Here is a 27,433-nt window from a genome sequence, read left to right on the forward strand (position 1 = left end):
TCTAACTCCCTCGAAAAGTACCACTAGAGAGCTAATCAATGACGATCAGTTGCTACAACATTCCTGAAGGTAATTGAGTCCAAGGAGTCCAACCACCGAGAGAATCATCTGATTAATAGCAAACATTTTATTTCTACCTGAAACTATCATTTAAAGAATTTAACGTAGTTTGAGACATGAAACACTTCAATTGAAACATAATCAAGCATATAGCTCGTTTTCTATAGTTGACTTCAGCACAGGTAACAAAACATCCTTCCATCTATAGACCAATTTTCAAGGGATCTTTCTATTGCAGTGGATCAGTAACCATCAGCAACTTTCAAATATTTTGGATGCGCACTCAAAGAATTAACCCTTCACCAATCACTTTAATGTGGAGGGGAAACAGAATCTAGAACTCACTAACATCTAAAAAAATTCTGCGTAACCTTTTGGAAAATCATGCTAAGAATGTTGATTTACAATTTATGGTACAAAACCACAACAAAAAAAATGTGCTCAAAGATTATCATTCATATATAACTAACGGATGCTTCAATGCTGAACTCATTAGCATGTCAAATGTTCCAGAAAGTCATGCAGCAATTATGTCAAGGTGGTAACCTGTTTACTTCTATTTCTGAAAACTAGCTAAAGGTAAGTATTCCTCATGATTTTCAGTTTATTTAAGGCCTGGCTTTTTTGTTATTAACTTTTTCATTCTTCTCATGATCAGCCTTCTTCATCTTCTTGATGGAATCTAGAAGAGATGATTTCTCATGGTTGCTTGATGCTTTTGCAAATGGATTGACAGGCCTATGAGATTGTCTTTGACTGGACCCATCATTTGAAATCCCTACACTTGTAACTTTGGGAAGTACCTGATCGATGCCTTCCTTTGGATTCCCTTTGCTTGCATCCTTGCAGGTTTCCACATCTCTTTGCCTTCTTTCTTCAGCTTTCTCCTGGTTATTTGATTGCTTTGCAAATGGATTGATTGGCTGATGGGATTTCATCTGATTAAATACAATCTTTGCATTTTCTTCATCTGGGTCTTTGCAAGGTTCAATCCCTCCCACCATATTATTAGCCTTCTCAAATTTCCCTTGCCTTGAAAAGTGAGATTGAGGCAATGTTAGTGAAGCTGATGCACTCGCAGTTTCCACAACTTTAGTGATTTCAGGTGCTGGTGAAGCTCTTAGTAGCAATGTGTTGTTTGTGATGGTACTGTTGGTGGCTAAACTTGGCGCTGCAGCTATCCCTTTGGATACAGTTAATAGTCTTTCCTGCAAGCAGAATAGTTTCACAAATTGATCAAGTTGTGGGAATAATAGCTTATTGAGAGTATAGCCAAGATGATACATTCAAAATAATTATCCGACCAAGTCAATAAAAAAATAACTACAACTCCACCTCTAGTATACTGTTGAACCGCTCTGCCAACATGGGAAGCTTCAGGGCAGTGACAAGCTTTATTGCACCCTTGACTGACTTCTCCAATGACAACAATTTAACAAGCTCAGTAGCTCTGACAAGTTTATCACCTTGCATAGCCATCAAAGTAATTAGTCATAGGGTCAATTGGTGGTAAATAAAGCCTAATACCTCAAAGCAACAAGGTCTAAAAATTAAGCTCCTTACTGTTGCAACAACTGGCAATAAGTCTCAAGATGCACCGATCAATGGCAGCTTCTGTGTTAAAGGCCTCATCATCAAGCTCAGTAGTATTTAGACCTGCTGCCGAAAATTCTTCAATTTTCTTTTGTATCTGAAGTTTAAACATGTAGAAGGATTAAGCAAGGAAACATATAGAAGGATTCAGCAAGAAACAAACAGCAAAATCTGAGCAGCAACTTTTGAGTGGTGTTTTAGTGGGGGAGGGGGATGGGATGAACCTGTGAGAGATGCAGGTTGGTCATGATGAACTCATTTTCAAGATCATCAGCACCAAGGTCAGAAGATGCAAGAGGCAATGAAAGGTTGAGTAGTGTAAGCACAGGCTTGGGCATCACCTGGCAACAAGAAACAATGAGGCACTAATAATGGACAGAGATAACGAGGAGAAAGAGACAGAAAGGAATTGTACCAAGGGGAAAGATTCAGGGGACTTGCATATAATACAGAACAGCTTGCTTGCATTTAAACCCACTATCCAGTAGTTTTCATCTTCAGACTTTTTTGCTTTGCTTGCACTGCATTTGTCATGATGTTTACATGTGTCAGATAGCTTGCACCAGATGAAGTTAAAAAACCACTAGGTTAGTATCAAATCATAAAATACCTGAAGACCGGAAGCCAACTGCCACCATATTGGTTAGAGAACACTCTCAGCACTCCCTGCACAGTTCAATGGGCATGGTTATAGGCTTCATAATCAAAAGGAAAAAAAAAGAATATAGAATTTAAGTTATGGCTGGACTTGAGTTTGGTTCACCTTGGAATCATTTGCACTTAGCTGGCCTTCTTCACTAAAGCCAAACCATGTCAAATAAGAGCATGGAGTCAAGGGAAGATGACATCCAACTGGTTGTGTTCCCTCAGATATATCAAATACTTTAACTTCTAGCATCTGACAATTAAACAAAAATATTCTAAATTATATGGAGCTAAGATGGAACTATGTTTAAAATGAAAAGAATATCCAGACAAAAGAAATCAGAAAAATAAAAAGAAAAATGGAGGTACAAGCTGTTCTGCTCTTCCTAATCTGATACCTTTTTCCCTACGTAACCCTCACTGCTGAGGACAACGTATAAGCCATGCATATATGGTTTAATACTTTGATTTTATTTTACTCTTTTATTCATGTTTTTGAAAGCCCTATAGCTTTCGGCCACTTCAGTCTTCACAAATGGCAAACGTACCTGATCTCCTGAGGGAAGACAGTCTGAAGCATGAGTGACAACTGCCAGTAAATTGTTAAAACCCACTGCAGACACCACTGGACCATTAAGACAGAGGACATGTCTCTGCAGTAATATTCAGTCAGTAAAATCAGAGAAAAAATAGCACCTACTTATTAAGTATTTAAAATTCATACATGACTGACAATTAAGGAGGGAAAACTACTATATTAGCAGTAGAAAACATTGGTTGGAAACATATTAATATCAAAAGACATGAAAATAAATTTAAATGACATGATATCCATCAGCTATTGATGAAATTCGCATTAACATCATTAAAATTTAAAATGGGTGTGCAGGATATGTGTGTGTGTGCATGTATACGCATGCATGTATGCATGTTTGTATGTGGGGGTTCTTTTGCTGCTTAGATGATGTTGTGGCTGTTGAGATAATGATAAATCCCTCCTAGGTGTTAGATCATCAACATTCAACAATGCAACAAATCATATGAAACAAAATCATGTTGTCCAGTAAAAATCAAATCATGATCTAAAACACCTAAATACCTGGAAGATTCAAACATTCTTTACAGTCATATGGTCTCAAGAGTTTGTCTTTGACATGGACAAGAGTCTAGGAAAGGGATCAATAGTTCTGGCATATTAAAGCACCTTACCACTGGAATCATTTAGAAGATGATTTCACCCTCAGAGAATGAGCCACTTTAGTCATTTTCATTGAGCACAGACAAAATAAAGAAAGCAAAAATTTCAGAATGTTTTATCCAGCAAGAACTAAGATCCAGGCTTGAGAAATAGGGGAACAAATCCACAACTCAATCACACTTGTTGAACAGATTGGATGAAATTCTTGAGTTTAACAGCGATGGGAGAGGATGGATGATAAGTAATTATTGGAAGATCTCCACCCAAAAAAAAAATTATGCACCACTGTGCCTATGTATAATCATGCATTACAGAAAAATACAAAACAAATCAGATTACTTTGGAGACATTAAAGTGTTATGCACATCAAGTTAAGATCACAATGGCTCATCATCTTGCTTTGTGGTCCATAATCAGTAAGCATTGCATAAACATTTGAACAGTAATTGCCAAATGGACTGCTGAGAGCAAAATACAGATAAGTCAATAGAAAAAAAAAAACCAATTGGTTATTTCAAACAGAACAAGCCCAGAGAAGTTAGGTCCAATGCAAAAAGGCTTGCCCTAATATCTGATCCAGCCAATACTAAGAAGTAGGGAACATTGGTAAATGATTAAGAAACCTTTTTGTAACATGTTTTTTGGTAGATTTCTTATACATAGGTGGCATCAAATCCACCAGCATTGAATTTTAGAACAGGTTTAGAACATAAATTGATTTACGTAGATATAAAGAGAATCTGATGTGCATTATTGGGAGGCAAAGACAGGTCAATCAGGGCTTCAGCTTTCATAATAGTGAATCTAAACTTGTTTATGAAACTAAACCAGGACATGCATCAGATAATTCAATGAGACAAGCAATACTTCAGTTTAATAATAAAGTGAAACCCTGCAGAAGAGCAGAAGACCTGGAACAAAACACACTCATTTTGACATCATTAAATCTAATGTCGTTTTTGGATTATGAAATACAACATGTTAACATTATCACAGAGAACACCATATCATTACCATCAAAATCATTAAAGTATATTTCTTGGCCATATCCTAAATTTAGTGCAATGATCTGGTAATAATGGTACAATTTATTATACTACCCTTGTATTATTGAACTTTCAAATCATTTTTCTTTGCCTTCTGGCAGTCTAAGCTCTACAAATATAGCAACGATGATAAGAGTATATGTGTTGGGATCACAAACCTGCAAGCCACCCTCTGTGAAGATGCGAAGAAAATTAAAACTTGTAACTGCAGCCACCCAACCAGTGCCAAGGGCCACAACCTTCACTTCCTCTCCTTCAAGCCGCATTGACCACTAAGTTGACATGAGAATGAAAGTCAATGAAAGGTCCAAGTGATCTGTTGATACATGCTAATGAAGGTACCAATATTTACAAGGTTCCTAAAGAGTCTACCTCACTGTTACTAGCCCAAGTACTAAAAGGGCGATACATGAGAGTACTCATATTTTTTTCACCCTTGCATGGGTTTGCAAAAACACTCCCATTTTCATTCAATGAAGCCATTGTGAAACCAAAGTAGTCAGTCATGGAAGACACCCTGGGCCCTCTTCCAGTGTCATGAAAATCAACCTGTAAGAAAAGATGTATATGAGTATAGAACTATAAGAATAAATATTAAAACAGATTAGCCCTTGAGATAATTCCCTTCCTCTAAATACAGATATGAAGCCTAATTTTAATGATAATCATTAGATTTATAATTTAAGTTGAACATGCATCATTGTTTTACTAAACAGTTCAACAAATAACAGAGTTTATTCTGCTAATAGAATGCTAATAATCAGTTAACTAAATATTTTTTTGAATGAATCAGTTAACTAAATATCATCATATGATGAAGTCTTTCTAATCACCTCAATGTGGGAATATCCTTCATTTTCAATTGTAGTTATACTTCCAAGCATGTTGTAGGCAAGAAATCGGCGCTTCCCAATCTGTGCAGGAGTGGAGCCCGGTTGAAAAGCCTCCTGCATTTTTGACTTTGCCCACTTTGATGAAGTCACACACTCCTCTTTGGCAACTCTGACACCCTCCCGGTGTTTAAGAGAACTTCTCTTATGCGATTCAATCTGCCGCATCAACCCCTCCTCTCCATCACTATCTTCATTAGAGTTATCATCATATACTGACTGTTTCCTTAACCTTTTGCGGCTGAGTGGAGTTGACTCACCATGGCTCTCTTCAATTGCATCATCGAGACTTCCAGCAGTGCTGGGTTTCTCATCATCTTCATCAAATAAAAAATGCCCATTTGCATTTTTTGCTTGCAAACTAGGGGCACCATCTGTAGGGGACTTCATGCACGAAGGAACAGCAGGCTCCCAGATGCCAAATTTACCCATAACATCAATTACAGCTAAAGCATTCCCATTTGGCTTCCAAGACAAGCAACATATCCTATCATCAAACTTCTGCCTTTCAATATCCTGCCTAAGATCCACATCCCAGATCAAGACCTGCTTGTCTAATCCAGCAGTGGCAATGTACTTCCCATTTGGAGACCAAGAAAGAAAGCAGACAGGCCGTTCATGATCTCCTTTCAGTGTAAACAATTTCTCAGCTGTATCTCTGTCATACATCACAACATCATTTCTCAGACCTGGAACAGCTAAGGTTTCTCCATCAGGACTCCAGCTCAATACATTTAGTGGCAAGGTTTCAGCATCACAGTTAGGTGCTATAGCTTTGAGAGTATGTACTGCATTTCCTGATGAGAGCTCCCAATATATGACAGTACCAAATGCATCCACAGATGCCAGGAACTCATTTGTTGGATCGAAGGCTAGGCCAGTGACCGACCCTTTGTGGCCCTTGAGCACCTTTGAGATCGAGCTGTCAAGGGTAGCAATCAACTTGATGCCATCATCATCTCCAGCAGCAGCCAACAAACTTCCTGATTTGTTAAAGGCAAGGGACCGGATGGGCAAGGTAAACCTAGTGACATTGCTCTGGAACTCTCCATCTGAACAAAGGAAAAAAAAAACACTAATTTAATAGAATAAACCAGAGTGTGACTAAAGATAAGCACGCTATCAGCAGGAATGTGAAACAGCAGAGAAATTAACGGTGAGCTAAACCCATTTATAATTATGATCAGCCCAACCTCCTAGACCAAAAGATAATATTTTTAGATAAAAAATTCAGTTCTTATAAAATAGTGCAGTATCTAATTAGTTTAAATAGTTCCACATAAAGCACAAAAATTCTACCACCATTTTAACCCCGTTATCACCAAGAACATGGCAATCCGTTAAAATGGATTGGTTGTCCACCACTGGGCGATAGAAAAATTCATCTCAAATAAAGATCAATTCTTTGACAGAAAATTACCTTTTATACTTTCAAGAGACTTCATCTAAAAAACGTCTACCTTTCAGAGGGTTGATCTCAGATAAAAGAGATAAGATTTCAGGAAGAAATGATAATTCCAACAAAAACTTCTAAAGGGATAATTAAAACCTGAATTTTCCCCAAATTAAAGAGACAATATATAACTTTTATTCACGCATTCATTCTAACAGATCAAGGTCAGCTACCCATTTATAAGACTCGCTGAATTATTGTAATGCAATCAAGCAGGGAGACTAAAAATGACCCTAAAAGAACAATACAAACATGTAATACTACAAATCTTGGACCTTGGATAGCCAAAAGACCCTCGTTTCCTTTTGAGAAATAGTCAATCGCCCAAGTTAAGCTGATGATCATAAATAATCTTTTCTTAAAACAAAAATGGCTAAAATAGATGGTTCTGATCGCATTAATTCTCAAATCCCAACGAGTAAGAACGATGTGATGAGATCCGAAGGAAGAAATGGTATACCTGGAAAGCTGTAGAGCTTGACCGAGTGATCGATGGAGCCAGTGGCAAGGGAGCTGGGATTAGCGCTGAGGGCGAGTGCCGTGACCCCGTCCCTGTGGTGCTGGAGGGCCTTGGCGGGCTTCGAAGGCTGGGAGACGTCGAGGATCGAGACGGAAGGATCGGAGGCGGAAGCGGTGACGAGGTGGCGCCCGTCGAGGTCCCACAGGATCGAGCAGTGGGAAGCCGAGCCGCTGCCCTTGTGCGCCTCCCTGAGCCTCACGGATCGAGCTTTCATGGCGGTTTCGGTTTCCTCCCTCCTCTGATCTCCTTTTCCTGTTCCTCCCTGGGTCTGGGTTTCCTCTTATTAGGGTTTGGGTTTTGGCGGGCTGAGGCCGGGGTCCATTTTGGCGGGAGCGATGTTTAGGATTTCGCTTTCTGTTTTTCGCGCGAGGTCCAAAAATGTGCAAAGGAGATTCTCTGTGCGTCTTAGGCAGTGTAATTTGGCATGCGAGCTTCACATAAAGTCGGCGCTGCATTTGCTTGAAAAAAAAAAAATCAAAAAAATTTTAAAGGATTTTATTATGGTACTTCAAAAAATAATTTAATTTTTTTATAATTAATTTAATTTTAACCATTAGATTCAAGATGAATAATTTAGATTTCTCCATCAATAATTAAATTAAACCATCAGATATGCATGATTAGTACAGTAAATACCATAAAAATCATGATTAACTTAAATGTCAGTTTGTTTTTTTTTCCAAAAGCTTTTTTGCCACCCCTCCTCTTCCAAATCATAATTTTCTATGGAGGTGCATAGTGAAGTTGAGGAAAATACAAAGAGGAGGAGCTGGGGGGAAGGGGGGTGCACTGAGGGGCAACACGAGGAGGAGGGGCGGTGGTGTGGTCACCAAAGGCAAAGGAAGAGAAGGGGGAGAAAGAGGAGAAGGAGGATGTGGGGGTGTGCCACAAGGGTGGAGGAGAAGGAGCAGGGCGGGGTCATGTAACAGCCCAGGTTCTTGGGCTTGTAAACGGTTGACGGCCCAACGAAGAAAAAAAAAATTTAACGGAAGGAGGAAGACTCCTAATCGGAGTCTTCTTCCTCTCCGTTTCCGATGAAATCGGACTCAAGGAGTCCGACTAGGGTAGAAGACCTTCCCTATAAAACCCTCCTTCCCTCCCTTAAGACTCTCCACCGGCGATCTTTGAGCTTGATCTCTTGATTTCTTCCGTTGAAGCCGTGACCTCTCATACTCGTGCTCGTCGGAAATTGGAGCCGACGACGCTGCTGAAGCTTGAGGTAAATCCTTTTTCTTCTTCCTCTTTTCCTTCCCCTCCTTTCCATGGCCTCGTGCACCCTCGTCGGCCGTCGGGATCATCGAAAAATCCACAAAACATCATGACCCTGTTTTGCTCTGTTCGAACGAGCCATCTTCCTCTCTTTTTCGGCCACCGGGGCCGTCAGTTGCGGCATCTCATCCCTAGGATAGGACCCTCATCCCTCTATCCCTCTATCCCTCTTCCTTGAAGGTCTTGGCCATCGGTGACCGGCCAATTATCAGAAAATAAAAAAAAAAAGGGGCGGATCCCCTGTTTTTCAAATCCTTTAAATCTCCTGCCGGTCGAATCTCATCGCCGGCCATCCTTTGCTCCACCGCTGCCTCCACCTTCTGCCGGACCTCCGACGAAGCCGTCGCCCTTGTCGGAGCCAAGTTGGAGCCCCTCGTCCGTCTCTTGTTTTGGCCCAAGGGAGGCCGTGGGAAGAAAAGGAAAAAGAAAGAAGAAGAAAGAAGGAAAAGAAAAAGAAAAAGAAAAGAAAAAGAGAAAAAAAAAGAAAGAAAAAAATAAAAATAAAATAAAATAAAAGAAGAAGAGAGAGAAATTTTTTCTCTCTCCTCTCCTTTCTTTCTCTCTCTTTTCTCTCTCTACATTTTCTCTCTTTAAATTCTCTCTCTAGACTTTTCTCTCTCTTTATGGATTTTATCTCTCTAGTGTCTTTCTCTCTCTGATTTCATCACGAATCCTAGGATAAAATTGATATGAAAATATGATGACCTGAGATTGCTCTGAAATTCATACAGTAGATTAGATTTCGATCCGATCTTTATTCGAAATTGATAACATCAATCATGGTTAATCCATATTAAGTCACCTTGATATGATCTCTGATGATCTCGACCATGATTGCCTCATCAGAAGGATACGAAGATTCTCTCTCCACTTTTTCTCTCTACTTTCTCTCTCTAAAATTTTCTCTCTCTTCATGGATTTTCTCTCTCTAAAAATCTTATGGATCAGTGGAGGATCCAGATACTTAGATAAATCTTAATTTTGGTTAATCTTGAGAGAGGTCCTAGATTTGTATTATTAGGATTGAATATCGGATAATTTTCTCCATATATGATTTTTATATTTGATTATGGTTATGAAGAGATGATTGTCTGCATATGATATCGAGTAGAATATTTTGTTAAAAAAATTCATAAATCAAATAAAAACATTGATTTCTGTGCTTGGATCAGTCATCGGTAAAGGTAAGAATCCCTATACATGATCATCATTATATATGTTATTTTACCGTTGGTTTTATCTCATTGATTTTGCATCGTTGGATTTGAGATCGATGAATTTGTTATATCTGAGCCACTGTTATTTATTTATGTGATTTTGAGCATGAGTATGTTATATCAATACATATGTATCAGCGATTGATGGCATGATTATATGGGTATGACATATTTATTACACTGCAAAATTTGAATTGATTAATGAAGTCAATTATTATAATTTCATAAAAATGAAAAGAAAGAGAAATATGGTTTGGACTGGCCTTGTCATGTGGAATAGCCTGCCAGGAGCTTATGCCTGGGACAGCCCCCACAGGCTTATATGTGGAAGAATCTGATCTGAGAAAGATCATGAATGATTTGATCCGAGAAAGATCATGGCCACTTTGATCCGAGAAAGATCATGAATATTTCGATCTGAGGAAGATCACATAAATCAATCCGAATAAAAGATCGTCGCATGATCCTGGTAGTTCAAAGCCAAAGCCAAAAAAAAAAGGATTAAAGATGATGTGATAATAGAAGAAAATAAAAAGATAAGACATGAAACAATCGTTGAATAAAATTGTTTCACTTATTAACATATGATAATACATCTCTTTTGATAAAATAGATAATCTATAAATATTTGCAGTATTCTGGACAGTGAACATCGACTTTTATGTGTTATTGCTTATCTTTATTTTCAAATTATATTATTATATTGGTGTGATATGAAAATTCTTATCGGGCTGTAAAGCTCATATCTCTTCATCTTTCTTTTCTTCTCAGAGTTACAAGATGCCCATGGTTGGCTATGGTATGGATTTGTGAGTGAGCGGATGCATAGATAGAGTACCGTTGATACCTGATCAGAGGATTGAAGAAATGTTAATTGTAATTATACAAGTTTTATGAATTATTATTGAAATTAAATATTATGGTTGATAAGGTTGTAATGATTTAATTTGGCTTTGCATATTCTTTAGGGCTTGCTCTAAGGAGTGTGCGGCTATTACGTATCCGATCCGGATGTTGGGTTTGGGGCGTGACAGGTCATCACCAAGGACAGAGGAAAGAAGGGGAGAGGGCAACACGAGCAAGAGATGGTACGGTTGCAAAGGTCGCGGGGCAGGGGGCACGAGCACGGGGGGTGGCGGCCCATGGTGGAGAAGAAGAGGGGTGTTTGTTGGGGGCATGAGTGCCAGTGAGGGAGGGGTGTCGAAGAGAGGGGATGGAAGATAGTGGGGTGGGGCGGCACGACCACCAGGGGAGAGTGGAAGACCGTGGGAGAGGCGGGTGGGAGGCAAGGAGGTGGCAGGTGGTGGTGAGGAGAAATGGAGGAGGAGGTGGAGGAGGAAAAAAATAATATAATATTATTTTTTTAAAATAAAATATATAAAAAAGATAATAATATAATATTTTAAATATTTTTTATAATAAAAAATATTAAAAAAGTATTGTAGCAAAATTCAATCTTAAATTATGCAGAAGTCCACGACTCACATGCCATGACTTCGCTCCAGTGACTGGATATCCATTGGACAATGAAGCAAAAGTTCCAGCGCATCTTGATATCTTCACGAAGGACAAACCTAGCTTACTTTGGAGCTTTGTTTCAGTCTAATCCAAATACTATGGCATAATTCTTGAAGAACGGCAGCAAATTGATCGTTGGTCAATAAGATTTTAATTCTTTTTTTTTTTTTTTTTGATAGAAGGGGAGGTATTACCACCCGTTGTTATTGATAATAAAAGCATTTGGTTGGCCAAGGTCAACCAAAAGAAGTGTTTTCAGATCATATTTACAGGTTTTTGACTAGCAGTTTTAAGGGTTTTGCAGGTTATCAGATTTCAGATCATATTTTAAGGTTTTCAGATCGTTAGTTGGACGATTTAGGATAGTCCTATAGGTTCACATAATTTCCGCAAACCAGACAATTGTTTGCCGTTGTCCTGGTCAAAATGGAAGGCAGAAAATTCAGTGACCTCCGTATCTCTGTTTCATTGTTTCGGCTCCTGATTTGCTGGATCATTTTTTGAATGCTGGGTTATGCCGACGACGCATCTATTGAAACTTCGAAAGATTTCCTCCATGATCAAAGCAACATCTTCTCGGAAGGTTATCCCAATGTTCTGAATTTTTTCGATTTCTTGGGCTGATAGAAGTTGAGTGGAGGAAAGATGAAACAGAACTGAAAATTTGAAATCCAAAGGCATACTTCCAAACCATTGGCCGTGCCAAAATGAGATATCGATTTCATTGCCCAGTTTAAATTCAGTGCTTTGATGGAATATCTATCTTGCCTATTTTCAACCAAAATGAGAATTGATTAGGGCGTTGGTGGTCGCTAAGAATGGTCTTCCTAAGATTATTGGAATATGACCTTTTGGATTAATCACTGGTTCAGTCTCGAGGATCACAAAATTCACAGGATAAATAAAATTACTTATCTTGATTAACACATCTTCCATAACTCCTTTGGGGACCCTCACTGATCGATCTGCCAATTGCAATGTAATTTCTGTAGGCTTTAATTCTCCTATCCCCAATTTTTCATAAACCGAATATGGTAGGATATTCACACTAGCCCCTAAGTCTAATAAGGCCCTGTCAATGATGGTTTCCCCAATAACACAAGAGATTGTAGGAGACCCTGGATCTTTATACTTGATAGGCATGTGGCTTGATAGATATGAGCTTACATTAGCCGCCAAGAAGGCTTTCTTGGGAACGTTGATGGTCTTCTTCTTTATGCATAGGTCTTTGAGAAATTTGGCATATGTGGAAACTTGTTGGATCATATCTAATAGAGGGATATTCACTTTAACTTGTTTAAATATCTTTAAGATTTGATCCATATGGGCTGAGTATTTGTTGGTCCTAAGTCTATTTGGAAAAGGAGCTACAGAATTGGTGGGTGATGTCTCGAATTGCTTAATTCCTGATGTGGATTCTTCCAGTGGCTTGGGTGGTTTGTTAATCTCTATTGACTCCTTAGACTTATCTGGATCCTCCAACTCGGTCTGATCAATTACTTGCTCATGAGGTGGTTTAGACAATGGTTCATTTTGATCTTCAGGTGTACCGACATGGTTGTCTACTTATTTTTCAGACCTTAAAGTATGAATTGCATTTAATTGGTTGATCTGGGCTCCTTGTTGTGGTCCTTGATTGTTCTGGGTCCTAAGATTAACCTCGGATTGACTCGGTAGTTTACCTTTTTCTCTTTCACTTACAGCTGTGGCTAATTGACCTAATTGCATCTCTAAACGGGTAATGGCCTGGGTGTTGGAAGTTAGAAGCTGGCTTGTGGTCTGCATGAAGTTGTTTAGTGTAGTGTTGGTGCTAGCAGATGATTTTACTAGGATTTTCAGACTCTTTTCTAGTGAGTTAAGCTTTTGATCATAGCTGAAATCTGATGGGGTATTTGATGATTGAGTGGGTCTGAGGTTGGATTGAGTGAAAGTAGGTCTAATTGAGTTTGACCCTTGTGACCAAGAAAAATTGGGATGGTTCCTCCATCCTGGATTGTATGTTGGTGCGTAGGGGTCATTTGTGGGTCTTTGATAGGCTGCGTTCACCTGTGCTACTTCATTCTCGGCTGGATCCATCAAGAAAGGACATCCTTCCATAGTGTGGTCTATGACATTACACCCATTGCAAGTTGTTGTTGCAACTTGGTTCACTTGGGTATGTTCCTTGAGTTTTAGAGCCTCTATCCTACGGATCAAAGATGCGAATTTAGCCTCTTCAGCTAGGAAAGGTTGAACTTGATATACACCCCCTTTGGAAGGTGTGTGTCTGTCGGATTCTCTAGTAATCTCCCATTGTAGGCTCTTTTCTGCTAGGTCCTCTAGAAATTGCCAGGCTTCAATGGATTCTTTATTCATGAATTGATCCTGACACATTGATTCTAACATGGTTCTTGAGTTTGGATCTAGTCCTTCATAAATGATTTAGCACAGCCTCCAAGTTTCTATTCCATGATGTGGGCATTGACTCAAAAGATTCTTAAAACGATCAAAGCACTTCCAAAAAGACTCACATGGTAATTGATAAAATTGATTAATTTCATTCCTAAATTTGGCAGTCTTATGGTGTGAAAAAAAAATTTTTAGGAACACTCTAACAAAACCCTCCCATGATGCGATAGATTGATTAGGAAGACTGTATAACCACTTTTTGGCACTATCCTTGAGGGTAAAGTTGATCAACCTAAGTTTTACAGCATTCTCAGTGAGTTGTTGAAGCCGCATCGTGGCACATACTTCCTCAAATTCTCTCATAAAAATATATGCATCCTCGATTCAGATGAATTTGGGAAGCATGTTTATGATCTGAGGTTTAATTTTAAAATTGGCATCAGTTTGTGGCAGTCGAATACATGAGGGTTGGGCTGTCCTAACTGGATAGCAAAGGTCTTTCAAGATCCTAGGTTCATGTTCGGATTCACCCATGGTGGGCTTAAGGTCTACTGGACTCGATGTAAAGTTTGGATCTATTCTCACTAATCGACCAGATAACCTTGTCCACGAAGAAATTTGAGAATTTTCAGTTATTTTTATAATTTTTTTTTTATTATTTTATATTTTTTAAAAAAAAGAGAAAAGAATTCTAAAGATAGGGGCCTAAGAAGTCCTAAATCTAGAGACGATAAAGGAGCATTTTAATTAGGGTTAATATTTGTAGGTTAGTAGTCACGTTACTCAATCAATCCTAGCTAAGGGTAACCCTAGATTTAGACAGCTCCTAACTTGTTAAGGTTGCCTTTGAGCATTCCAGGTAAAAGACTAGCCACTCAACTGGCCAGGTAAGCGTAAGATCGGTGGGGGTCCCCCCGTTGCTTTCCTTAGACACCAACTGAGTTGGTCAGGTAAACGAACAGAACCAATTAAATAATCACTTTCCTTCAGGACGTAGTCCTTGAACTACTTTCCTAGACACCAGTCAAATTGACTAACCCTAACCCGATCTTACTCTTAGGATCTCTTGTCCTATTGAGCTCGAAAGTCCTTAGGGGCCAACGTCTAATTGATTTTAAATTAAAGTTTAGGTCAATGCAATATGTAGGATGGTGGTTTGTGGGCCAAGGAAGGGTGATGAAATTCCCACCTTATCTTGTTTAGGGTTTGTGCCCTTAAGATATTTTATGGATTTATGTAATGCAAGAAGAAAAGATGATCAGATTTGATAGTTAGTTAAGAGTAAATTGATTTGTTTTATTTTTTAGGTTTTGTGATTAAGTATCTAATTCTTTGAGTAGATTATGTGGTGTTAATGTAATTTTTTTTTATATATAATCGTGCTTAGTTCCCCGACAATGATGTCAAAATTTGATCGCTGTCATAGGCGGTCAAGAATAAAAACCAACTCAAACTATATAGATAGGGTGAGTAGGGATCATTTCCACAGAGATCTAGGGCGATTATCTTTTTCTTTTAAGAAGAAATAAAAAGAGAATTGATTGTAGAAGGATTAACAAGAAATAGAATAGCAAAAAAAATCAAAAGTATAAATTAAATTATGAAAGAAAATAATTCAAAGAAATAATTCAAGAATTCTGAATCCACCATGCAAAGAGATTTATTTTCTTTTTTTTTCTATATTATAATATTTAATTCTTGTAATTATGGTATTAGTATAGTTTATCTCTAAGGGATACGAACTGTATCAGTAGATCATAACTCGTCCTATTGGAGTATAAACTATCTAAATTCAATTACAAGATCTAAGATTCAATCTAACATACCACGATCTATCTCTTCAAAGCACATACTGTATCCAGAGATCACGGCACGTCAATAGAGGGTATAGGCCATGTAGGCTGGATCAATACCTCAAAAAAAAATAAAAAGATATAAAATAAAAGTATAATTTTATTGCATAAAAATTAAATACAAAAAAAAATAAAAACTCATTTACAGGCTTCATTATATTCCTGGATTGAAGGAATTTAGCCACGCATCAAGCTCTCTAGCTCCATAATCTTCTAATATTTGATCCCTAAAGCTCTTTGAAATTTTTTTCTATTTTTTTCTTATTTTTTCTCTGATTTTTTTTCTCCTTCAAAGCTTATTCCCGGACCCCCTATTTATAGATAATTTTTTCATATTTTTCTGATCATAAAAGGAGTCCTAAAACCCTTAGAAAATATATTAATCTTCTAAGAATTTTTTTGGCCGTCGGATCAAGCTTGGACCGCCCAGATCAGCTAAAAAATCAGAGTTATAATCCTTATCAGGGTCGGATCAAATGTCAGCCGTCCGATCTAGGTTCTGATGAAGTTCTGACCGTCGGATTGTGCAAAAAAGTCTTTAACACAGTCGGGAGCGATAACAGCCATTGGATCGCATAATGGATTGCTTCTAGGCCGTCGGATCTGGGTCGGATTAAATCTCAGCCGTTGGATCGCACCCAGGATCTTTCTCTCGCTGTGAGCCATACCTGTGGACCGCGTAACTATTCCTGAGGAATGCATCTTGGCTCTGTGGACCGACCGATCGGTCCACCGTGCACCGGAGGTAATATTTTTTATTTTTTTAGGGTATTTTTGCTCTGATTTTCACCTGAAAAATTAGAAAAAATATACATTAAATTTTTTAAAATTTTTTCTTCATTTTAGTGCTTAAATTGTTCAATTAAATTAACATCTATTTTTTTATAAATATATCTAATTTCATATTTTTTTCAAAATCATTTATTTTTTAGAAAAATTCAACAAATTCATGAAATTAGGGTTTTTAAGAAGATATTAGCACCATAAATTACCAAAAATACCTTCAATAAATGTAAAAATATTTCACTTATCATGAAGCCTGTGCGCTCTTCACCAGCATGTCGTCCACGTATACCTCCATGTTTCACCCGATTTAATCTTTGAAGACCTTATTGACGAGGCGTTGGTAGGTGGCCTCGACATTCTTCAGATCGAAGGGCATCACCTTGTAGCAGTAGAGGCCCTTGATGGTCACGAAAGCCGTATGCTCTTCGTCCTCGGGCGCCATCTGGATCTGGTTATATCCGGCGAAGGCATCCATGAAGCTGAGCAGTCGATAACCAGACGTCGCATCCACTAGTTGGTCGATCTTCGGCAAAGGAAAGCTATCCTTCGGACAAGCTCGATTCAAGTTGGTGTAGTCGATACAGATCCTCCATTTTTCATTGATTTTCTTCACCATGACGACATTTGCGAGCCAGTCGGGATATGTGGTTTCTCTGATGAAGTCCGCCTCGAGTAGCTTGTCCACTTCCTCATCGATGGCCTTCTATCTTTCGAGGGTGAAAGCCCGTTTCTTCTGTCTCACCGGTTTCGCGCCAAGGGCGATGTTGAGTCGGTGAGTCATTATTTCTAGAGGTATGCCAGATATATCCACTGCCGACCAAGCGAATACGTCGGCGTTAGCTTTCAACAGCTCTATCAGCTGCTGTCGCTCCGGATCGGACAATTGCGATCCGACCCAGACGATCTGTTCAAGATTCTTGGTCATCGGGATGAAAATCAGCTGTTCAGTCGGTTCACCCCGCTCCTCCTCTTTCCGTTGCTCCAGCTTGTCGACCGTCAGGAAGTCCTTTGATTCATTGCTTTGAGTAGAGATTTGCAAGCACTATCGGACGAGTTGTTGATCCCCGTGCATTTCTCTGGCTCCATTTTTAGTCAAAAATTGGACCAGCAAGTGGTATGTCGAGACTATCGCTCTGAGGATATTTAGTCCGGGTCTTTCGAGTATGGCGTTGTAGGCCGAAGGTACTTGGACGATCGTGAATGTTATGTGAACAGTGCTTTGTCTTGGTTCGATCCCAGCTGTCACGGAAAGAGTAATTTCTCCTTCCACCGCGACGGCTTCCCCAGCGAAACCCACTAAAAGCGTAGAGACTCTCTTGAGTCGGTCGGTCGACAGTCGCATTCAAGAAAAGGCTGAGTAAAACAAAATATTAGTTGAACTTCTATTATCAACAAGAATCTTTTTTACATTATAGTTCGCTATCGTCGTCGAGACAACAACAGCATCTTCATGGAGAGTTTGGATTCTCCGAGCATCCTCATCTATGAAGATGATTATATTGTCCTGGCGTGGCCTCTTCGTCGACTCCTCTTCAGTAGTCATCCCCTGATCCGGTCATCTGGAGATCATGTTGATGACCCCAGCCGTAGGCTGATTATTCACTGCCTCTTCAGTCGGTTGGGGTTGTTGGTCGGGAAGGGGCTGAGCCAGCGGGTCCCTTCGGTACTTTTTGAGATATCTTCATCGTATGAGGGCCTCAATTTCATCCTTGAGTTGGATGCATTGCTCGGTGGTGTGACTGTGGCCCCGATGAAATCGGCAATATCTTCTCCGATCGAGGCCCTTTGCCTTCAGAGGCGGGGGCCGTCGCAGGTATTCTGCTCCTTCGATCTCTATCAGGATCTATGCACGAGGAGCAGAGAGAGGAGTGTAGGAGTCATACCTGTGATGCGTCGGTCTCGGACTTCGACGTCAGTGCGATCTCGGACTCCGTCGTCGGGGCGAGACCCGTTTATCAGTCGAGGGTCTGCTGGGTTCAGCAGTAGCCCGGTTCTTCTTTCGCTTCTCCTTTTGGCCCGCACCTTCGGTCGGGCACCGGTCGGAAGCTCCTTCATCCGCGCGCATGTATTTGTATGCGTGCTCCAGCAATTCGGCATACGTCCGGGCGAGGGTCTTGTCCAAGGAATATGTGAACCGAGACCCCCTTAGCCCCCTCTTCATGGCTGAGATAGCCATATCTTCGTTGAGGTCTCGAACCTCAAGTGTGGCCGCATTGAATCAGATCACAAAGTATCGGAGCATCTCATTTTCTCCCTGTTTAAGGGAGAAAAGATTGTCCAAGGTTCGCGGCGGCTTCCGGTTGGTGCTGAAGTGGGCCATGAAGGAATGCTCAAGCTGCCCGAAGGAGTGGATGCTCCCTGAGCAGAGGCCGAAATACCAGGCCCAGGTAGCTTTACAAAGCGTAGCAGAAAAGTCGATGCAAAGGAGGGCATCGGTTGCCTCCTGAATTGTCATGAGAGCCTTGTAGCTCTCCAGATGGTCAACTGGGTTGGTGGAGCCGTCGTAAGGCTCCACATGAGGCAACTTGAACCAACTAGGGATCGATTCGTCGAGAACAAATCGAGAGAGAGGTTGGGTGGTCCGAAAGTCGACGTCGTTCGAAGACTTCTGACCATCCGCCTGGAGTTGGGCAAGCCGACGGTCGATTTTCTCGAACTTACATTCGTAGTCGTCCAACCGTCGGTGTTATGAAACCCCAGGAGTCGAACCTCCCGACGAGCTTGAGAGTGAGACGGACGGTGTCCGCGGCCGCTTCTCCTTCCTCGCCCTTCTCCTTCCAAACCCGCTCCAGCTAGGAAGGAGAAGAACGTCGAGACCGGTGGGTGTCGTGCCGTGGCCGCCTCGCCCCTTCTCGATGGGAGTGCTGAGATGGCTGCTCTTGAGGAGGAGATGGAGGTTGACGCAGACGTCAGCGGCTGCTTTTGGACGGCATAGGGTGCGCCGTCGGTTGTTGAGGCAACTGAGCCGGTTGCTGTTGAAGATTTTTGACCGCATCCGTTAGAACGGTCATTTGCCGCACAATCGCTGTGATCTGCGCCTCCGTGGTTACCACCGGATGCAGAGAGCTGGGCTCCGCCATGGAAGGTGAAGGAGGGGTCTTTTCCCGACGGGAAGAGTGTCTCGCCGACCCGGTAGCCCTCGATCGCTGAGCCCTGGTTTTCATCATTTTGAGAGATTTTTCAAGCCCTGTGGAGCTCGCTGGCTTACCTCTGTCGAATACCCCCCTTCCTGGCGCGCTAAATCTGTTGCGGCCAATCCCTCCGTCGCCTGATCGCCGGTGTCGCGCACCTACAAGAAAAGTCCTCACAGACCGAAGATGCCTCCGACGGGATCCTCCGACGGTCAAGTTAGAGAGGAGACTAGGCAACAGTGAAAAATCAGAGGCTCAACGGGAGAGAGGGAAAGAGAGCTCAAGAGTTAAGAGGCGCTTTCCGAAACTCAGAACTTAGGACTTGGGACTTAGGACTTGGGACTTAGGACTTAGGACTTGGGACTTAGGACTTACCAATACTATTGCCTTACCCCATTTTATAGTAGAATACGGTATGGTCCCATCATTAATGGTGCAGATAATTGAGTTGTCAAATCATCGGGGGCTGTCAAATCACCGTGGGCTGTCAAATCGCCGTGGGCTGTCAAGTCACTGGGATCAATCCATGTCCTTGGCCGGACAATACCCCAGGACAGTCATGCCGCATGTGTTGGAGCACGATCCTGGCTCCTCCCACGGACCTTAGGCGCAGCAGAACCAGTAACGAATAGATCTGGAGTCGTCTGGATACGATCCAAGGCCCTTGACGAAATCAGCCTGGTTGCTGTCTTCTTCGTCAGCCTTTCGTTTCAGATGAAGAATGCCTTTGAAACCATCTCCAAAAAATCCAAGATCTGGTACCCAACCAGATCAGACCTGGACCGAGGTCCTTCAATTCATAGATCTCAAATTAGGGTATTCTAGATAGGAAAGAAGATAGATGGAGACAGACCTTGCAGATCTGTCCTGCTGCAGCCTTTTTGTAGATCTGTTGATGGAGATCTCACCCGCACCTCAAACGACCTCAACTCCAGATCTGAGAGAGACTTGTACCAACATCTTCTCAAGAGATTTCAGGTCTTGGACCTGGTGTTTGGGTGCCTGCAAGAGGGGGAGAGCAGATCTGGTAGGCGGCTACAAGGGGGAAGGGGCTAGCGCCTCCCCTTCTTTTCTTTCCTTTTATAGACTGGCGGCAAGAAACCCTAGGGTTTCTTGCTCCTGGGGCATGAATAATTGCTGGAGAGAGAGGGAGAATAGAGAGAGAGACTTGGGAGAAAGAGTCATCTATTTTCTTGACTTTGATCAAACCTATACAAGTACATGTATATATAAACACCGGGTCAAATGACCCAACTCAAAACTCCCTTGACCAACTCTATGGGAGATTAGGTTAACCCAAGCCCATGTACACCCATGACTCGACCTAATCTCACCTCTCCTGGGTCCAGACCTGGCCCATAAAGAGTTGGTCCCTTGAGGCCCACATAACCTAGACCTCAAGAACCCGAAAGGCCCACAGCCTTTCAACCTAGGGCCCAACTAGCCCTAGAGCCTCCATGAAGCCCTCATGAATGATGGACCTTGGCCTTAGCCTTGGTCCCCTGGGCCTTGGGCACACCACCTGGATCACAACAATCTCCACCTTGGTGTCCCAAGGCCTCAACCAGCTCCACTCTGTCCTTGCGACTGTAGACCCATTTGCAGCCAATGGACCTCTTCCCCTGTGGCAACTGCACCAATAGCCACGTCTGGTTCTGGTGGAGAGACTGCATCTCCTCGGACATCGCTTGGACCCATCGCTTTCTGTCCTGGCTCTCAATAGCCTCTTGATACGTATATGGGTCTCCATTCGCTGTCACCAGGGCATATGACAGCATCTCCTCGAAGCCATATCGGTTCGATTGCCTGATGGTCCTCTTGAGCTTGTGTAGGGCAACACCGATATCAGTCCTCAGTCCAGCTCGCTCCTACTGGATCTCTCCGCCTCGATCATCCGTCCGAGTCTTCTCCACCTGTGGAGACACCTTAGGTAGGTTCTCCACCTGAATGTCATGTCCTCCAGTAGTACCTGCAAGAGGCAAAATAAAAGAGGTAAGCTGTCCAGCAGCGCCCTGCTGGACCTCCTCCTGCTCCTCCATGCTTGCTCGCCTCTGAAGGACTGACTCCTCATCAAAAGTCACATCCCGACTAATGATGACCTTCTTTTCCAAGGGATCCCACAGCCTGTATCCCTTGACTCCTCACGGATAGCCTAGAAACATCATCTTGCGTGATCTGGCGTCTAGCTTGCTCCGCTTACCAGCTCCAATGTGCACATAGGCCGTGCACCCAAATACCTGTAGATGGCCCAGCCCAACTGTCCTCCCAGACCACACCTCCTCTGGAAGTCTGCCATCCAACCTGGTGTGAGATGACCGATTGATCAAGTAACCCACTGCGTCTACTGTATCAACCCAGAACTCTTTTGGAAGCCCTGCCTGCAGCCTCATGCATCGTGCCTTTTTCAGAAGTATTCTGTTCATCCTCTCGGCCACCCCATTCTGCTGTGGAGTCCCCTTAACTGAGAAGTGTCTCCTGATCCCACACTCCTCACAGTAATCCTGAAACTCTCTGCTGGTGTACTCCCCGTCATTGTCTGACCTCAGACACTTCACGCTCCTCTCCTGCTCCTTCTCCACCTCAGCTCTCCAGATCTTGAACTTGGTGAAGACCTCTGACTTCTCTCTCATGAAGTAAATCTAGAGTTTCCTTGAGAAATCATCAATCAGGGTCATGAAGTATCTGGCCCTATTCCTAGCTGAAACTGGGGTTGGTCCCCATACATCCGTGTGTACTAACTCCAGAGGGGCTGCACTGCGGGCTGTACTAATGTTGAACTGAACTCTCCGTGGCCTAGGCGGTAGTGCCACATCCTGTAAGCCCCTTGCTGGTCCTGTGCTGCAGCTGCTGCATCAGACTCTCCGGTCACCACAGATCCCTCCATGCGATAGAGGTTATTGTCCAACCTCCTGCCTCTCATCACCACCATAGCTCCATTGAAGATGTTTAGTACTCCACTTCTAGCCCTACTGCTGAAGCTGTATCCATTGCGCTCCAAGTAGCCTAGTGACACCAGATTCTTTTCCAGCTCCGGGATGTGCTTTACATTTGTCAATGTCCTCACAATCCCATCAAATATCCTCACCCTGACTATCCCTATCCCAGCCATCTTGCAAGGATGATTGTCGCCTAGAGTCACTGATCCCTCATCTGTCTTGGTGTATGTCGCAAACCAAGACCTGTGTGGTGTGTAGTGATGTGAGCACGCAGAGTCTAGTGTCCACTCCTCTGTGTAATGCCTGTGACCATCTGATACCACAAGTAGATCATCCTCCACCTGCTGCCCAGCAACTGCACTCATTGATTCTGAGCCACTTCTTTCTCCTTTCTTGCTCTTCCATAGTAGACATTCTCGCTTGAAGTGCCCGAACTCGTTGCACTTGAAGCATTTCACCTCTTTCTTTCCCTTCCTGGACTTGGACCGCCCCCTGGACTTGCTTCTGCCTCTTCCTCTACCTGTCCTCTCCCCTACTGCCAAACCCTCTTGGGGAGCCCGATCTCTGATCAACTTTTTTCTCTGCTCATTAGACCTCAGCACCGAGACTATGTCATCATATTCCAGAGTCTCCTTGCCGTAGAACAGTGTAGTCACCAAAGAATCATATGATCCTGGGAGCGAACACAAAAGCAACAGGGACTTGTCCTCCTCATCCAGCTTCACCCTGGTATTCATCAACTTCGTGCACAACTGCTCGAACCTCTGAATGTGGCCAATCACATCAGATCCCTCTTGTATCCGAAGACTGTACAACCTCTTCTTCAGCATTAGCTTGTTGCACATATTCTTCCCCATATACATGGTGTGCAACTTCGACCAAAGACCCTTGGGGGTCTTTTCTTCCAGCACCGAATACAACGCCGCATCCGCCAAACATCCTCTGATCACCGAGCATGCTTTCTTCTCCAACGATACCCACTGTCTATCTGTCATTCCCTCAGACTTCTCATCCAAAGCCTGATCCAGATCTGCTTGCACCAGAAGATCCTCCACCCGGATTTTTCACATGAAAAAATTTTTCTTGCCATCAAACTTCTCGAAATCGACCTTCATATTGCTGTCCATGACTGGATCCAAGCCAAACAAGCAATATAAAATCAAGAAGTGTAGAATATACCTAGATGGTACCTTGCTGAAAATTTTCAGCACTTGAGATATTTAACTTCTCATGCTTGGAACCGCTTCCTCACCACCGTGGCTCTGATACCAACTATTGGAGCATGATCTCGGCTCCTCCCACAAACCTTGGGTGCAGCGGAACCAGCAACGAATAGATCTGGAGTCGTCTGGACACGATCCAAGGCCCTTGATGAAATCAGCCTGGTTGTTGTCTTCTTCGTCAGCCTTTCGTTCCAGATGAAGAACGCCTTTGAAAATACCTCTAAAAAATCCAAGATCTGGTACCCAACTAGATCAGACCTGGATCGAGGTCTTCCAATTTGTAGATCTCAAATTGGGATATTCTAGATGGGGAAGAAGATAGATGGAGACAGACCTCGCAGATCTGTCCTACTGCAGCCTTTTTGTAGATCTGTTGATGGAGATCTCACCCGCACCTCAAACTACCTCAGATCCAACTCCAGATCTGAGAGGAACTTGTACCAACCTCTTCTCAAGAGATTTCAGGTCCTGGACCTGGTGTTTGGATGCCTGCAAGAGGGGGAGAGCAGATCTGGTAGGCGGCTGCAAGGGGGAAGGGGCTAGCGCCTCCCCTTCTTCTCTTTCCTTTTATAGACTGGCGGCAAGAAACCCTAGGGTTTCTTGCTCCTGGGGCATGGAGAATTGCTGGAGAGAGAGGGAGAAGAGAGAGAGAGACTGGGAGAAAGAGTCATCTATTTTCTTGGCTTTGATCAAACCTATACAAGTACATGTATATATAAACACCGGATCAAATGACCCAAACCCAAAACTCCCTTGACCAACTCTATGAGAGATTAGGTTAACCCAAGCCCATGTACATCCATGACTCGACCTAATCTCACCTCTCCTGGGCCCAGACCTGGCCTATAAAGAGTTGGTCCCTTGAGACCCACATAACCTAGACCTCAAGAACCCGAAAGGCTCACAGCCTTTTAACCTAGGGCCCAACTAGCCCTAGAGCCTCCATGAAGCCCTCATGAATGATGGACCTTGGCCTTAGCCTTGGTCCCCTGGGCCTTGGGCACACCACCTGGATCACAACAGCATGTCCTTGACAGGACAACTGCCCATAGCGGTCGTATGGCGTTTGGGTGGGCTGACTGACTATATGTCGGTATTCGGCTGCCGAGACGTTGGGTGATGGTCCAGGGACACCATTGGCTGGTCTGGTGCCTAGCGAAAGTCGGACATCGGCTGCCACCCCCGACAGTGGGTCGGTAATTTGGGCTCGGCTGCTTGGTCGGTCGGGAACAATATGAGTCTGTTCGGCCGACATACTTTCGGTCGGATGTCGTCGAAAGCCATTGCCGACGGTCATTGTCGGAGCCGTTGGTCGGTCCGATCGATAGAGTCGAGCATCAATCGGACAAGTCCGAAGGTAAGTCGGCGTAAAGGGATCGATCGGTATATCCCAACAAGAAGTTTGTTGTTTATGAGTAACCAAGAGAGGATTTTAGTTTTCTCCGGTACTGGAGTGCACCAGACTTTCTTTGCAAACTTGGACCTGATGCGGCCAGTCGCTGAGGAATTGATAGCACCTTCTAACAGAGAATTTTCCACTTGCACTCCATTTTCAAATTGCAATGTCTGGTGTCTCCGAGAGGGTTATGCCGACGACGCATCTATTGAAACTTCGAAAGATTTCCTACATGATCAAAGCAACATCTTCTCGGAAGGTTATCCCAATGTTCTGAATTTTTTCAATTTCGTGGGCTGATAGAAGTTGAGAGGAGGAAAGATGAAACAGGACTGAAAATTTGAAATCCAAAGGCATACTTCCAAACCATTGGCCGTTCCAAAATGAGATATCGATTTCATTGCCCAGTTTAAATTCAGTGCTTTGATGGAATATCTATCTTGCCTATTTTCACCATGTTTTTTCAGGCTATTGATGCATGTTTCGGAGCCTTTCCCTCCATTCTGTTTGGCTGTCTATTGTGGTAGTACAGGCTATGAATGAGGATCCGTCAAGTCGCATTGTGTTCTTGGTAAAATCTCCACCATTATTTTTGTAACAAGCACAAATTTAGTTGCGTAAGATTTAAGACTCCTAGACCCCCAAGAAATTTAGGTCAGCACACTTGTCTCCAGTTGACCAAGCAATGTATACCTTCGCAATTGTCGTCACCCCTCCATAGAAAATTCTTCCTTTTCCTGTCTATTTTGTCAATGACTTCTTGTGGGATTAGTAAAGAGAACATCCAATATATTGGTATGCTACTGAAAACATTGTTAATGAGAGTTAGATGACCACCAAGAGATAGGATTTTACCTTTCCAAGCGGCCAGCCTCCGTTCTACCTTGTCTTCAAGAAATTTTCAATCGCTTGGTGCTGGTTTGCGGTGGTCGAGAGGAAGTCCCAGGTAAGAAGTCGGCAGATTTGATATCTTAGAATGGTTATCCGTGCAATAATTTCACTTTCTCTTTCTGAAATTCCCAATATGTAGAGATTGCTCTTGCTGAAATTGATGTTTATCCCTGATGGGAGCTCAAAGGCATAGATAATAAATTTTAGGATGGAGGCGTGTTGTGGGCTTGTGCTGCACAAGAGGAGGGTGTCGTCCGCGTATTGGATGCTTAGAACTCTTTTGATAATTTCATTTGTTCCAATCCCTGAAAGGAGGTTGTTTGATGCCGCTAGATTTGTCAGACGACTTAGAATGTCTGCAGCTAGAATGAAAAGCATGGGGGATAATGGATCGCCCTGACGTAACCCTCTTCTGATTTGGATCTACTGTGTTGGATCCCCATTTATCAGGAGAGCCATCTTAGAAGAGTTCAGAAGATTTGCGATCCTGCTTATCCACTTCGGACCAAATCCTCTAAATTTTAGCAGAGAGAGGAGAAATGACCAATTGATTTTGTCAAAAGCCTTTTCGAAGTCCAACTTCAAAATCAAACCTTTCTAATGAGATTTGCGACAGTGAGAGATGATTTCTATCGCAATTAAGTAACAATCTGAGATTTGACGCCCCCTAATGAATGCTGCTTGAGAGTCCATCACAAGACGATTCAAAAATTTTGATAGTCTGTTTGCCAGTGTTTTGGTGAAAATTTTGAGATTTCTATGAAGTAAACTGATGGGCCTGCAATCACTTACTTGTTTACATTCTGATTTCTTCAGAACCAAGGTAGTGTTTGGAGTAGTTCAACCTATATAAATCTGTTTTATTGCTGTATATATCTGAAAAAAAAAATGGATCAGATCCACCTTGATTGTGTCCCAAAAGTGCTGGTAAAATAAAATTGGAAATCCCTCTGACCCTGGTGATTTGTCCTTTGCCAAACTAAAAAGGGCATTTTTTGATTTTAGTTTCTGAGAACGGTGCTTCAAGTTCACTTAGATTCTCGGAGGGTTCAGGAAATAGAGCTTTTCAGTTCAGGTGAATATCAGTTTTTTCCTAAATACCGAGTAAACTTGTATAATATTTCAGAAAGGAGGCTTTAATTTGGTGTTAACAATCGATGATTCTTCCTTGGTCCTCAATTCAAGCAATCATATTTTTCCTTTTTCTGGTACTTGCTGTAATATGAAAAAATTTGGCATTTTTGTCTCCATGCTTTAACCAATTTGCTCTGCTTCTCTGCTTCCATAAGATCTCTTCTTGATGTAAAACTGGGTCTTATTTTAGCTTGAGCTTCTCTCTTTGGCTCTTCTCCTCGATGGAGAGTTAGTTACTATCCTCCTTGAGGTCCAGTTATTGAATTTTTGTTCTCATCTCATCCTT

General features: G+C 42.3%; 1 protein-coding gene and 1 non-coding gene across 2 annotated transcripts; both read right to left on the minus strand.

Moving 5' to 3' along the window:
* Window positions 1-290: 290 nt before the first annotated feature.
* Window positions 291-7,797, minus strand: LOC105060289 (protein ENHANCER OF LHP1 1). Its single transcript, XM_010943937.4, has 12 exons — window positions 7,346-7,797; window positions 5,376-6,484; window positions 4,915-5,091; window positions 4,701-4,814; window positions 2,847-2,951; window positions 2,417-2,551; window positions 2,264-2,319; window positions 2,069-2,174; window positions 1,878-1,994; window positions 1,624-1,750; window positions 1,396-1,526; window positions 291-1,268 (listed from the first exon to the last, which is right to left on the minus strand). Exons 1-12 carry the CDS (start codon window positions 7,617-7,619, stop codon window positions 669-671), a joined length of 3,051 nt encoding a protein of 1,016 aa, XP_010942239.1. The 5' UTR covers window positions 7,620-7,797; the 3' UTR covers window positions 291-668.
* Window positions 3,821-3,896, minus strand: LOC114912695 (small nucleolar RNA R160). The gene has a single exon (XR_003798473.1). It is a non-coding gene; the product is annotated as a small nucleolar RNA R160 (small nucleolar RNA).
* Window positions 7,798-27,433: the final 19,636 nt, after the last annotated feature.

This window comes from Elaeis guineensis, chromosome 1 (assembly GCF_000442705.2).
Source record: "Elaeis guineensis isolate ETL-2024a chromosome 1, EG11, whole genome shotgun sequence".
Taxonomy (NCBI): Eukaryota; Viridiplantae; Streptophyta; class Magnoliopsida; order Arecales; family Arecaceae; genus Elaeis; species Elaeis guineensis.